At 37.6% G+C, this 15,317-nt stretch overlaps 1 protein-coding gene across 1 annotated transcript; it reads left to right on the top strand.

Annotated features, from left to right (window-relative positions):
• Positions 1–303: 303 nt before the first annotated feature.
• LOC111327602 (uncharacterized) lies at positions 304–8,232 on the top strand. Its single transcript, XM_022931820.2, has 2 exons — positions 304–398; positions 6,748–8,232. The coding sequence occupies exon 2, from the start codon at positions 6,882–6,884 to the stop codon at positions 7,764–7,766; it is 885 nt and encodes a 294-aa protein (XP_022787555.1). The 5' UTR covers positions 304–398; positions 6,748–6,881; the 3' UTR covers positions 7,767–8,232.
• The last annotated feature ends 7,085 nt before the right edge of the window (positions 8,233–15,317 follow it).

The following is a 15,317-nucleotide window of genomic DNA, read 5'->3' as shown; positions in this document are numbered from 1 at the left end:
TTTTTAAGTATGTGAAATAGTGTGTCGCTCTTTTCCAGTTAAGTGTAATTCGTAAACATTTTTTGTTGATCATAGCGGGAACGTCTAATAGCTTACTGACTTTACTGAACGATTACCAAATTGAAGAAGAGAAGCGATTCGTTTGATAGATCACTGTCTTTAAGCCTATACCGTGTGAGCATAATTTCGCTGAAGAAACATTTTTACCTGCGGGTGTTGTTGTGAAACCTGCTCTTGGTCTAATTTAAGTTTTCAATAGAAGGTAACTTAATCTGCTTGGATGCAACACACAAATACAGGTGAGTTGTTTTTGAGATACACTGAAGTCGAAAATACGAAACTAAAATAGGAGATACTGTCAGTTTTTAAACGTTTTACATAAAACAAACTAACTTAAGGTAAGTAAATTGTTTTCGATATCGTAACGTTATCACATAACGAGGATGAAGGTGAAATATTAGGTGTATATACTTTTAAAAACGGAAAGATATATGCTTTAAGTTTGTGATTGATTTGATTGAGAAAAAACTCTAATCTCTTTTCCAAAAACAAACTAACGATAAGTGTAGAAACTAACTTAGGCCATATAAATCGTTTTTCCTATCGAAATGTCGTTATTTTGATGATGAAAATGCAATTGTAGGTTAAATAAACTTAGACACCTTGATTCTATAGGCTTTTTGCTTTTTTAACGATTGGATGAATAAAGTTTTTCATTTCTTTCAAAGACACAAACTAAGTAAGAGATAACGGAAAATTTAACTTAAGCTGAGTAAATTGTTTTATATCGGAACGCGATCACGTAGCGAGAATTAATCTAATAATTGATTTATTTTCTCCCAAACGGCCTTCTACATTTAAACTTTATACATTTTGTGTTTGTTTAATCAAATTAGAACTCTTGCACGGCTTAAAGAAACAAACTAAGTCAGAGTAATATGTTTGCCATGTCGAAAACTGATTACATAAAGGAAAGGTTTATATTTTTTCCTACAAATGCGCAAGTCCATAATCTTCGTGTCACTTATCGATTTTATCTGAGGAAAAATTTTCTTTTTCTTAATGAATTAATTGCCTTACACCCAACCAAGACTAGTCTAAGAAATGGCTTGTTTTTCGATAGCCAAGAAAGAACCCACGAACCCAGTATAGGTAGGAAACTTGACTCGATATATGATTGGATGCAGCAATAGTTTTCTTGGAGTAGGGTACTGTAGGCCCAAATATCTCTGTATAATTTGTTGCGATTACAAGAATTGGTCATCTCGTTAACTGCTGCAAAGCAAAGAAAAGAAAAACCCGTTTATAACAAACGTGATAGAGTTTTAAAGAGATTTTAATCTCTTGGCAATTTCTATTGATTGCTTTTTTTACTGATGACGACGCCAAAGGTTAGAGACCAGTTTATTTGGTGTGGAGATTATAATTTATCACAAGGCGCTTAAATTATTTTATCCTCGGCACGATTTACAGTGCTTTTTCATGACTCGTCCTCTTTCGGTTTGATGCTTAATGAGAGAATGATGTGTTCCTTGATGTTTTCTGTCGGATTTGTGCATGTTGTTAAACAAGTCGACGTTAATTTGCGATAATCACTTTACGAACCGTTAGCTGGAGCTTCTTTTCTGTTTGAAGCAGATATTCAACTTAAAAGGTATTTTCCTTCCGGATTCCACGTAGTTTTGTCATATGTATGTATACATGGAGAGGTTTTTAAGTTCATAGCTTTGGAGTGAAATCTTAAAGCGTGGTAAGATGCACATTTGCATCAAGATTTAAGGATAAGTTTCTTTGGCAGATTTAAAAAAAAAATGCACGAAGCCTTTCATAGCTTTTTTATTTACATGTTTTGGTTTATAAGTTAATAAGCACAAGATCGTTCTTCTTAGTCGTACTGGAATTTTATGAAATAATTTTCTTAAGTGAAGTTAAAGGTGTATTTGACCCAGCCCCATTATCGAGACAAGAAGCTTCAAAGTTAAGGCACATTTAAGGCTATTGCTTTTATGGAATACTAGTACCTCGGGCACGCTTTTCTTTTTCTCTTGTTCCTATGATTGTAAATATTTATCAGGGTGCTAATATAAAAAAGGTTAAACATCTGAAAGCTAATATGGCTACTCCTTACGGAGGAAAGCAATATGAAATCTAGAGAAAGCACAGGTAAAGATAAATCCTCACAAAGGAAGGCGAAATAAAATGTCAGAGAAGACAAATTTTCAACCTTGCACAAGACTTGGAAAGAGATTAAGTTTTGTTCTTTCCTTAGATAATATTGACGAAGAGTAAGAGAGCAATGTATCAAAACTCGAATAGCTTTTCCATCGTACGATGAGTCTGATCCAAAACTGTTCTTAACACAGAAGTGGCTTTAACTGCACTAAAAAGCTGTTAAGGGACGGTCCAGCCATGATCAGCTTCTTTATGAAATTTTTTTTGAATCAATGATGGCAGAGGAACTTTGAGGAAGCAAACATGAGTGGAAAAAAAAAATCATTAAATATCGATTTATAGAAGTTACCTCAGGTATCAGCCAAAAGCGCACTTACTCTCGTTTTTCCAAATGCATTATCTTCCAAACAGTAGCGTTTTAAACTCTTGATGTGCTGAGCGCATTTCAAGTACTAGGTACGAAGTTGCTTTTAACGGGATATATTCTCGGCTAGAACGCGTAAGGAATGGCTCTGAATGTTATACGTCGAATGGTGTAAAGTTGTTACCTTGGTGGCTGGCATATTTCAAACGTCTTGGAGGAACTGAAGTATTTTACATAGCGTTTTTACCTTTCCTTGGGGTATAAGCCTTTTAGAAATTGGGAAAAATTAACTTTGAAATCGAAAAAGAAAAAAATCCTTAGAGATGAGCTTAGTAATGAAAAAGTTGAATTTGAAGCTCGATTCTTAAGATTATGGCGTCTTGGCGCATAGACTAAGCTACTTTGTTGACCATATTACAAGATTTAATTAACAAGATTGAATGTTATTTGAAAGAATTTTGCAGTTTACACCTGCTAAATCTTGTTGTGAACCTGTAAGGGAGATTCACTGGCTCAGTGGAGGTCATGACGCACAAACTGCGCACAATTACCGATTTGCTTTCGCATAACACGGTGTGTAAACAAAGCTTTTGTTAAACTATGCTCTCAACCAGCGGTGGGAAAACGATTATTGAGTTTCTCCATCGGACTTTCTGTCGTCAGTGCGTGGGAAGAATTTACAGAAATGACGTACACAAAGTAGCGCTGATGAAATTATGACGTTGATCTTGACACAAATGTTTTCCAGTTCGTGAAAACAATTTTTTAAAAACGTTTTACATCCAAGCTTGCCGGATTTCCTGCTGATGACGGTGTTGCACGCCAGTGTTGCACAATAAGTATCAACCCCTAAAGTTAACCTTTCTAATTCATTCAGACTCGTGTCTAGCTGGATAACATTCGAGAAAACTACCTTTTAAGCTCAAAACGAACAGTTAAGTGGTTGAGTGATTCAAAAATGAACATTTCCATGTTTAGAACACATTGTTCTAGAACTGTTACGGTAATCTTGCCTGTTCTAGCTCAATTCAAATATTCCACTTGCTCTGTTCAGATTTTTCTATTTGTAAATTCTCCACAAATCCCATTTGACTCAGACAAATGAAAAAAGCTTGAGATGTCTCGAATATATAAAACCTAGTTTGAATATTTTAGCCAACTAAAATCGGCTTTGTCATAGTTGGTTAAGAATGCATCAGAGAACGTTTGTGTCAGAGTGCCTTTCCAAGTAAAATTTTAAAAATCTTGCCTAAACAGACAGTGGATTCCTAATCATTTCTTTATCTAGCTCTCAAATAACTTTTTCAAGTGTGCCATATGATAACAAAGGTCCCTTCATAATAAAGCACTGATTGCAGGTGATTTTAACACAGCAACCTTAGAAACCTGCTTGGTAACCTCCTTGACGATATTCACAGCCAAAAAATAGTTTACAGGTTATTTATTGAGGTGACGAGTGGGACAGCTAAGGGGAAAATAGCCTATGATTACACAGAGGCTTTCTAACTAAATCCCATCTTCACACTATATGCATTTTTTATGATATGATCCTCTTTCGTTTAACAAATACACTAAATCAGACACAATAGAGAATGGAACAGTGACCAATTCTGATGACTTGATTTCCATTTAAAGTTTTGCCGTGCGTCACCTGTTTTGTTAAGCTCAGGAAATAAAGTCTGTTTTGTGTGTTTATGCCCATGTGTTGATTGCCTTAGTTTTGCTTGAGATTGGGGCGTTTAAAGAGGAAGAGAAGAATAGATATTATAGCTGAAGAGTTGGCTAGTATATTTAATTAGGTGGATTTGAAGATCATGCCAGGCCAAAAAAGAATAGCTTCTTATTTTCGGCGTCAATCAACCTCTGAGTTCAGGTTCCTTGTAAAATAAGCATGTATTTCTATCTTTAAAAAATACAGCGCACTCTTGCAACAGCGGGCAAACAGGTGCAAACATTTAATAACGTCGATAACCTTCGGTCGGCTCAAAACAAAAGCAATATCTGGTATTTCTTTACATTTAGAGCAATGAAAATATGTCGTGGATTTAGGAAATGCTTTCTGTAGTCTAAACTTGTATTTGTTTTCCGTTTTGCAATCTTGTTAATCTACTTGTTTTGTTTATTTAATGTTTTATTTTGTTTTGTTTTGTTCGGTTTTTTTTTTTTTTTTTTTTTTTTTTTTTTTTTTTTTTCACCTCTTAACGAACATTCAGCAATTCGTACAAAATTCTTTCAAGGGAAAAACCTCTCGTTTCAAGGGTTAGATGGTCATTTCAAATAATTTTGTAAATTATTCGATAGAAATACTACGAAATTCGCCCAACAGATGGTTTTGGTTGTGGCTGAAAAAAGGCCGTCGGAGAATATCAATAATAAATAAAATCAATCTTCACTGCGCTTCCGATGTTAACATGGCCTTATTATTAGCCATTTGTACAGATAAAGCAGAGCTTTCGCTCAACTTAACTTTCCTCACAATTACAAGCCTCTGAAGCGATCACTCATAAAGTCAGTGGATGTCTGGCTCTTCAAACGGACAAAAACAGATAATTGGGAATAAATAAATTTTCTTTTAAGAGGTCGTCAAAACAAAATTACCGGTTATGTGATTTCGCTGATGTGAAAAGTTGGTAAATTTAAGGTCAGGAAGCGAAAATTAGTTTCCTACTCTAGGAGATTGATGTCTTTTCGCCACTAGCTCATTCAGTCGTTATTCTTGGCCGAATTTTGCAGAAGATGTAGATTTTCCAAAACCTTAAAGCTTCTTATGAATAGCAGCGATGTATTGGGAACTCTTTGTTTTGTCTTGCCACGTGGTTTAAAAGGCCAAGAAACCGTTAGACTGCTAATTAAATACAGGTTTTGCAAACGTCTTTGATGGTAAACCGAGCATTAACCTAAAACTTTTACTCTATTGCCCTCAAAGAAATTTTTTTGAACTTAAATTGCGCAGTTCAAGATGTAGGGACAGCAAAGTATGCATGGTATAGGTAGGAATAGGTTCTTAATGCGATGTAAACAAGTTTAAAGTTGGCGTTTTCTTATTTCTATATCAAGGGTGAAAAGGCTCTTCTTCCGTCCACTTATTCAGGTTTTCAAACTTTAGAAGTAAGTTGTTTTGGTAAGCGTAACTGTTTCCAAATAGCGAGTAGTCACTTTGAATACGCTTTGCTTGGATTTGTTTGCGTGTTTACACCTGCCTTTGTTGAGGGTGTTCTGTTTGCAGTGTAACAATTGGTGATCCGTTTAGACTGTGGATAAATACTTAAGAATCCCAGCGTATTGGATGCGTTATGAAGAATTATTATCAATGTTCATATCCCTTTATCACCACGTGTGAGAGGCATCTTGGTTCAAGGAGTCCTGAGAAAAACCTTTTGTCCACGTTTGGAATTTTCTAGTCTCCCCAGTCTGCTTCTCGTGTTTGTTGAATTGTACTTAGACAGATAACAAGATTTGGCCAATTTCAAATGGTCTGGTGTCAAAAATTATTCCACAATAAAGGGTCCTTTAGCAAGATTTCCAACACTGATCTGCAATAACTTTGACACTCTCTTCGTAGCTATGCAAGAATATTAATTTAGGAGGTTTCGATGTTAATGAAAAATTTCCGGTTCATTTATTACGAAAGTACGGGTGGTGTCCTTTGTCTAAATAATTGATATGCCACCACGCCTTCGCTTGTTAAAGAGCTTGTGGATTTGCACGGCATGGTGCTCTAAACTATTTACAGAAAACTTGAATTTAGATCTTTTTAGAAAAAGCTTACACTCAAAATATAATAGATGAAAAATCATGCAAGCGCAAACAAGTGGCTACTTTTTAAAAGAAGCATTTTAGTAAACTAAATCGCTTCTTAAAGTTTCTTAACATTGTCACGAAATAATTTCCTTTAGTATTTTGTTTACGATATATTTGATGAAACGAAAAATGCTAAGGTATACATTCGTACCTTGTAAAAAGGAAATAAAAAGCATGCTTTGGATAATATAATACAGTGTATTTGGAAAAAAAAACTGATGCTGCCTGCCTAAAGAATTGTTTTTTATAAAGGTAAACAATTCAGTTCGTACTTGACCAAATTTTCAGGCGCCTTTTGCAATAAAAGGGATGTCACTCATTTACGAGTGGGCGAACAATTAATTACTGGTAACCCATTGAAGTGGCAGCAAGGTCGGTTAAACGCCTCCCTTTGTTTGGTTCTGTTCCAGCTCCCCTGTTGTGAATTGAGGTGCAATGGCCAATAAATTCCGACGAAGTACCTCTCTCGGTCATTGTTGCATTTGAAGTGGTGTCTTGGTGGAATTAACTTAAGAAATTTTCAGAATCAAAGCTCCCTCTTAAAATGCAGCCGACGTATTGTTACAAGAGCCTTCCTGGGTTGAAAGAGGAGTTCAGCTTTCCTTGGATGCGAAACCGACCGATGACGATAGAAACAGAGTTGGTGAGAGACTGCTCTTACCTCAAGCCGTTTACAACAGCTCCTCCTGGTTGTGTGCCGTGTGCAAGCATCCAGCAAAAAGCAGAAGACCAAGACAGAAAGAGACTCGAAGAATTTGATGTGCGATTACATCCTCGTATGGCTCCAGGTCGACCAAAATCCAAACGATTTTCGATGACTTATGTGGCACTTATCGCCAGCGCTATTCTACGCTCTCCAGAGAAAAGACTGACCCTCGCTCAGATTTATCAAGTCATCGAGAAAATGTTTCCAGAGTTCACCGTTTCTAGAGCTGGTTGGAAAAACACAGTTCGACACAATCTCTCTTTACACGAATGCTTCGTCAAAGGAGACGTTGCTGCGAACGGCAAGAGCTGCTACTGGCACATCCATCCCGCATATATGGCCAGGTTTAGTAAGGGAGATTTTCGTAAACGCCCATCGAGAGAGCTTTGCCCGCTTGACGAGCAAAGAGGATGTGGCCCGCGTCTGCATTGGGACAGAATGCAGCCATGTCCCATGCCATATACCTTTGGAGCAGCTGAAACAAGATTCGCCGATCATCCATACATTGGGAAACGTCACCCTTTTACTCAGGGGACGTTTTACTCCGGTTCGTCAAGTACCGTGCAGAAGTCTTGCGCGAGTTCGACCCTTCGCCCTTCTACGGAATGGCTCAGCGAATATAAACCATATCCTTACTATTATTTGTTTTCACCGAGAAACGCATCGCTGCAGCCAACAGTTAAGAACACACGCACAGATAAACCTATGTGTTCAACACACTGACAGTACTAGACTTAAAAGTTCTAGTTAAAAATTAAACAGCGCAAGGAAGATAGATGCAAACGAATTCTACAGTTGAAACGTTATAAATGCATGTTATATATTTTTCTTTGTCAATTGCCTAGCACTCATTTTTGGTACTTGTATTTTCGTTTTGATTTAAATTGTTTGATTTTTTTTTTTTTTTTTTTGCATCAGTAGCAACTTTAAAACATTGCCAGTTGTTAAAAACTGAAGACACGGTTTATATAACTTTTTATCTAAGTTCGAAAGACTGTTTGCGATCTTTTGAAACAAAGAACATTAATGTAAGAATTATGGTTCTATTACCAGATTTCAACGTTATGTAACGGACTGTAACTTCGATTTCGATTTCCCAGTTCCAGGTAGTCTTATAAATACGCCTGCCGTTCGTAAAAGGGCTCTTAATTTGTTTATTCCATTAAACAGTTATGAATACTTCCTTACACATCAGGTGATGGGCTTTTTTATGCGCTTTAATCAGGACTCCGTCGCTTAGCTCTTCGTCGATAAAATTTCTTACTCTGTAGGCTATGCCAAGTCTTCTTGCGCTAAAATGCACTCAAGATTAAGACGCTTTGGCCAGGTTGCTTCAGGGATGGAGCTAAAATTAGCTCAATTTGACTGAACGGGGTATAACAAGGCTGACGTATTTCATTTCCGTTGGAATTAATCTCTACGTTGTCTCTAAACGTAAGCAGAACTTCCCATCGAACAGCATAGAAACGACCATGGGGTAATGATGTCATTAAACAATTGGTTAATACGTCAGTTGGGTGTTTCTTGATAAATAAGGTACCTTGGGAATAATAATAATAATAATAATAATAATAACTTTCATTTATATAGCGCTCATATCCTGAGCTCATGGCGCTTTACAACACTGTGCGGGGGACTTTACCAGACTGCTAAGCAGTTTACAATCAATGAAAGGCGAATCTAACAGATGTCCCCTCCCCTCCCCCCCCCCAATTCCCATTAAACAGGCCAGACCGGCACCACGTGCACAGTAATCTCGTGAGAGGGTTCTTTAACGTCCCCTGCCTAACCAAATTAACTAATAGTGCAGTAGACGGGACGTACGTACGTTTTTTTAGTCCTTATCCGAGAAGACTAGAATGTCTATCCATTTCTTGATGCTATAAAAAGGTAGCACATTCTCCTCAGTTATTTTAAGACCCTGAGTGTTGGTCCGGCCGGGGCTTGAAACCTCTACCTCCCGCACAACACAATCCGGCGCTCATCCAATTGAACTAACCGGGAGGCGGTTAGCCAGAAGAAAACTCAAGAAACTGGAGTTGCTCTCGGCTGTGCCACGAGCAACCATCAAGCATCTTTTGTGATCGTCAAACTTCCCGCAAGCTTCATATCTCGATGAATGCAACATGCCACACGAACCAATTATCAAATGAAGTTTCGGCTTGTTACCCGTTCTTTGAACAACGAGTTCTGGCTGGCTTTTTTCTGTTTCTTTTTTTCCTGTGCATGAGACTCAGAGAATATTGAAATAATAACTCCAAGCTTTGAGGTTATTTTTATGTCTCCATGAATGCACGCCGACGCACGAACTATTTATCAAATAAAGTTTGTTACCTGCTCTTGGACGACGAGCTCTGGCTGTTTTGTTTCCGTTCATAAAGCTTAGAGCATTTTGAAAGAACACCTTTGAGGAATTACACGTACTGATTGGAAAGGATGCTGAGTGCTATGGGAATTAAATTTCCTCTCTTTTTGAATAAGGGTTTGAGGGGAGGGGGGGAAGAGGGGGGAAAAGGGGGGAAGAGGGGGGAAAGAGGGGGAAGAGGGGGAAAAAGGGGGGAAGAGGGGGAAGAGGGGGGAAGAGGGGGGAAGAGGGGGGAAGAGGGAGGAAGAGACTCGGCACTTGATCTGTGCTCCCCTGATGTTTCAAATCCCATGTCACGCGTACAACAGCACCTTGGCCACACCTTGAAGGTTTGAATATTTGTTAGTGAAAATAAACAATCCCTCTGAGAATACCGTAAATGTAATTTATATTGCCTTGGCTGCGCAGCTCAAATAGAAAATTGAAGTACGTGTCTAGAATGGCACGGCATATGGTTTAGATATATTATTTTTAAATTTAGACAGACTAAAAATGAAATAATTTTGTTGCTGCCACTAGACCGCGTATTTTGTTGCTGCCACTAGACCGGGATTTTGGCAAACTCGTGAAGTTGAAAAAATAGAATTGTAGAGCACATTCTGGTAATAATAAACTGTCAACAACAAATGATAAATTTTTGTTATCGCTTCCTTGTGATAGCTTTTTTATCATTATTATCATTATTATTATTATTATTATTATTATTGTTTAAAAATTAATCCTTTATTCACCATAATCACAAAAAATTATGACAAAAATTATGATAAAATGCTTGAAAATCGAAAAAATGTGTTAAAATGTCTAATAAAAATGTAAGAAAAACTAGAGGATACACACTATTATAACAATAATTCACTCTAATCATCAAAATATTTACAAACAAATTAAGATAAAATCCTTAAAAAATCGAGGAATACATGAAAATGTCGACTAACACTGAAATTATCTAAAAAAAAAAGAAACTAACTAACAAATGGCAGCCACTGAACTTTGAATATCTAGGTCTACATTAGTAAAATCCAATTTGGGCCTTCATATTGTTCTGGATCCTCTTAGACCGATTAGGGCGGATTATTATTATTATTATTGTTGTTGTTGTTATTGTAAAGATGAAATAAACAATTTTTAAAAATCGAGTTTCCAGATGGGATTTGAACCCACGACCCTCCGTGATCTAGTCGGATGCTCTAACCACTGAGCTACAGGAGACTCTATGGTGAGCAAGGGTCAATTAGTGGGTATTGACTGGAACCGCATCACGCGGCTACACAGCCAAACATCAGCTAGCGCATAGAAGCTCACTAACAGCATCACGCTGTCACATTAAAGCATCACATGCATTAAAGCATCACATGCAGCCAACCAGCCTCCAAAGTGAGCATGTAAAGATGAAATAAACAATTTTTAAAAATCGAGTTTCCAGATGGGATTTGAACCCACGACCCTCCGTGATCTAGTCGGATGCTCTAACCACTGAGCTACAGTTTAATGCATGTGATGCTTTAATGTGACAGCGTGATGCTGTTAGTGAGCTTCTATGCGCTAGCTGATGTTTGGCTGTGTAGCCGCGTGATGCGGTTCCAGTCAATACCCACTAATTGACCCTTGCTCACCATAGAGTCTCCTGTAGCTCAGTGGTTAGAGCATCCGACTAGATCACGGAGGGTCGTGGGTTCAAATCCCATCTGGAAACTCGATTTTTAAAAATTGTTTATTTCATCTTTACATGCTCACTTTGGAGGCTGGTTGGCTGCATGTGATGCTTTAATGCATGTGATGCTTTAATGTGACAGCGTGATGCTGTTAGTGAGCTTCTATGCGCTAGCTGATGTTTGGCTGTGTAGCCGCGTGATGCGGTTCCAGTCAATACCCACTAATTGACCCTTGCTCACCATAGAGTCTCCTGTAGCTCAGTGGTTAGAGCATCCGACTAGATCACGGAGGGTCGTGGGTTCAAATCCCATCTGGAAACTCGATTTTTAAAAAGTTGTTGTTATTATCGTTAATATTATTATCATCATTTTATTATAATTTTCATTATCATTATTATATGTTTAATTATTATCACTACTATTTCGGTCGTTAATATGTTGAGCTATGAAATAGGATGAAACTACAGTTGTTTGATTTTCGGGGGAACCTATCGAAGGAAAGAAAGAAAATTGAAATAGACAATTTCATAATAACCACGGTTTTGCATAAACAGAACTAACTTGATATTATGATTCTAACTTCTTTTCAATCTTCGCTAAAATGAACCAAAAATAAAAGCAGGTAGAGCTAATTTAAGAAAAAGGAACCTCAAGGAAAAGCAAATTAATCGAATGAAGCCTTACACTGCTGTAAAAAGTAAAATGTTTCATAAGTCCGAGCTTTCGCCGATCAGAGATGCTGATGATAAGGGATCCCTAATGATGCCGTTGATCGGTGAATGCTCGGATTTATGAAACATTCTTCTTTTTACAGCAGTGTAAAGCTTCATTCGATTAATTTGTAGAGCTAATTGATAATTAATAATTAATAATTAATAATTAATTTCTCAACAATGCTGCTGAAGGACAACATGAACAGATCAAGGAAAAGCATTTTTCTTCTAATGCAGGGTCACGGGAAATCATTTATTCCAGATAGGCTACTCCTCTGCGTTCAAAATTGATTCTCACTTACTGGGAATCATTAAAATAGCTGAAATAAGCTGCCCAAACTGAACTCTTGTCGTGTAATATAATCGTCAGCATAATCACTGACGTATGTTGTTATTATATAATCACTAACGTATGTCACACATATGTTTCATATGTTTGTTGTTGTTTGATAATCACTGACGTTTATAACCCTAGTTAATTAGTTCACGTTAGGCTTTCGGCCTAAAATGTGTCCTGTTGTTCTGACAACTGCCCTTCGGAGCTCGCGTAGGTGCAATAGTATAAGAACGGATTAATGCTCGAGTTCAGGAATGCTTATGTGTCAGTTTGTTTTAGGGCTTCGTTCAGAGGGAAGAGGGTCACTCAATATCGAAATGGTAACAAATAAAGGCATACAGCAAAGATGAATAACAACGAAGTTTATGAGTGTTTTTGGCACTTTTCGGAGATTGCTGAATGCTCAGTTTACCTTCATCTGGAATCTGTAGCTGATGGCGACGAAAAACTGGATAAATATTTTTTGTAGTAAACGTAACAAATAGACAAGCCAAAATAGACACAGCTATGGGGAAGAAACGAACACTTTCCCAAAAGCTTGATGTTACCACAAGACAGCCAATAATCCAAAGAGCGAGATATACGCGCGTAACTCGATCTGCAGTCACCATTGGGTGATATTGATAATGTAGAACCAGAAACCGATTCACACTTATGGTAGTGATACCAAGGAGAAAATGCAATTATCCGTAACCATAAGTTATTTGACAGTTCGTGGGTAACACACAAGGTTTGTGATAAAAATCCATCTGAAAGATCTGACACAGCTAAGTTGCAAAGCAGAGCTCTGTGGAAGGTGAGTGAAGTGAAGTTTCCTTCACTGCAACATTTAGCGCCAAAAAATTTACTATCATGGATATTAAAAAAGAAAAGAAAAAAAAAAGTCTTTTTACAGGATTAAACAATTACTGGTGAACCAGTAGTTTCTATTGTGGTCCTTGCAAACAAATGAAACAAATGGTCTAAATTGAAAGTAACATCATTAAGAACCCCAACCAGCCGGAGGCAAACCAGTTGGCTATTTACAAGCGTGGCCAAGGATCTGAACTCGGGGCTGCCGTGAACAAATCCAGTGGTCAGGGTGGAACTTGAACCCGGGAGTGGCGGATTACGAGTCCGACACTCTAACCACTCAGCCACACTGCCTCCACGTGATATTGGCATCATTGGTGCGTTAAGGACACAATTTACGATGGCAATAGTCTCTGCACGAAATGTCTTTCCCGCGATTTTCCTGAGGAGTTGGTTGCCCGCAGGTTTGTTATCGTTTCGTCTCCGATTTACGGCTATACTCGTTGAATTATGCATGTATAAGGTTTAGGAAGAGCCGTTCATCATTATGATTGCCCATATCTATCTGGTGATATGGAGAAAAGCAAGGCTAATGTCTTACATAGGATCACATTGACACGAGATAACACTATGAAGTCAAAGTCAAAGAAGCATTGAGCCTCACTTGAAGATTACAGAGGAAGGTTTATACAGACCTACTTCCGTTAGGTGGAGGGCTTCCACTTTATTTGAAATGGAAAAAGCAGCACTTTTTTTGTTGTGAAACTTGAAGGTGTAAGTTTGTTATCATCGAGAAAAATTAGAACATTACTTTTCGCTGTCGAGGTGACTAACAATTTCTGGTCCAATCACCTTTCGTCATAGGAGGACCATACGGTGTACAACGATGTATGTGCTTCTTTCTCTCCATGCTTTAATCAGTATGTAAATGAACTACCAGACAAATCATCGTTGAGGACAACATAGCCTAGACATGATAAAATGTTTTAACTAGATACAATGAAATATATGAAGTTCATATATTTTGAACTGCGGTATCTAATACCGCAGTTCAAAATATATGAACTTCATATATTTCATTGTATCTGATTTATCACTTTCACGGGTTTATTTCGAATCAACTTAACGGCCTGCTCCCAGTTGGCTTATTAGCTCAATTGGTAGAGCGCTGCACTAGTATCGCAGAGGTCAGTAGCTCGAATCCCGTACAGGCCTGATTTTTTTCAGGTCTGATTTTCGCTATTGCTTAAATAGCGCTATCTACTGCGAGGATCGTGCATCATACGTATCTAATACCGCAGTTCAAAATATATGAACTTCATATATTTCATTGTATCTATTTATCACTTTCACGAGTTTATTACGAATCAACTTAACGGCCTGCTCCCAGTTGGCTTGTTAGCTCAATTGGTAGAGCGCTGCACTAGTATCGCAGAGGTCAGTGGTTCGAATCCCGTACAGGCCTGATTTTTTTCAGGTCTGATTTTCGCTATTGCTTAAATAGCGCTATCTACTGCGAGGATCGTGCATCATACGTATGTTTTAACTAGCTGAGCAAATATAGTTATGCAGATCTGAGAAAACGACGGGGTAATAGATCTTATTTTTATCCAAAGGAAAACAAGAGACCCCATTTGAAGGATGTGTGAATGGTAATCTCCCACTCTACAACGAACATCTCTTTCGATTATCAAATGTTGAACGAAAAGAGAATCAACAAATTTATGATTAACTGCCTTGTGTGTGTCTTAATTCATATCAGCTGCTGATAATTCGAGGAGAAATGTGCAAAAAGTTTTGCAAAGGAAGATATAGAAGACACACGAGAACAGTTTTACCTAAAAAAAATTCAGTTTGAGGAATTATTCTATTAACATAAGCTGTGGTTTGGCTGAGAGATTTCTTTTAGTGCTGTGAAGTTCTAGAAGTAACTGTCTAGGGTGAATTAAAGGTAGAAGTCGTTAGTGCTTTCTATATTTATCTGGATTTTTTTTTGTTAGTTTGGTCGTCAGCTTGTCGTGAAAGAAGCTAAAATTAGAATGAACCATGAACACTTTAAATTTGAAATGAGTCTGTATGTAATTCTGTAATTACTCGAACGGATGAGAATTCTATTATGCTTTAAGGCACCTGCCATTTCTTCTAAACTCCTTGGCTAATGTCAAAGGAAAATTAATTGATATGCGAAGGAGCCCGCATTTGTTTGAACTGGAAAGGAAATGAATTCATCCACTAGAAGTAATCATCGATGTCCATTTACAACTTACCCCTCTCATTGAATAATTGATTAAAGGATTTGATCTATCTCACGCTTCGTAACTTTACTTAATGCAAACCCTTGCAGAAAGCGTCTGAGAGAAAAGCGTACAATGGATAAATTTAAGTTGAAGTCTCCAAGTCTACATAATCTTTTGG

The sequence above is a fragment of the Stylophora pistillata genome, chromosome 14 (assembly GCF_964205215.1).
Source record: "Stylophora pistillata chromosome 14, jaStyPist1.2, whole genome shotgun sequence".
Lineage (NCBI taxonomy): Eukaryota > Metazoa > Cnidaria > Anthozoa > Scleractinia > Pocilloporidae > Stylophora > Stylophora pistillata.
This window is presented reverse-complemented; position numbering and strand designations above follow the sequence as displayed.

Excerpts from the sequence above, each read along its gene's own strand:
- LOC111327602 (XM_022931820.2), top strand. The coding sequence starts at position 6,882 with ATGCAGCCGACGTATTGTTACAAGAGCCTTCCTGGGTTGAAAGAGGAG.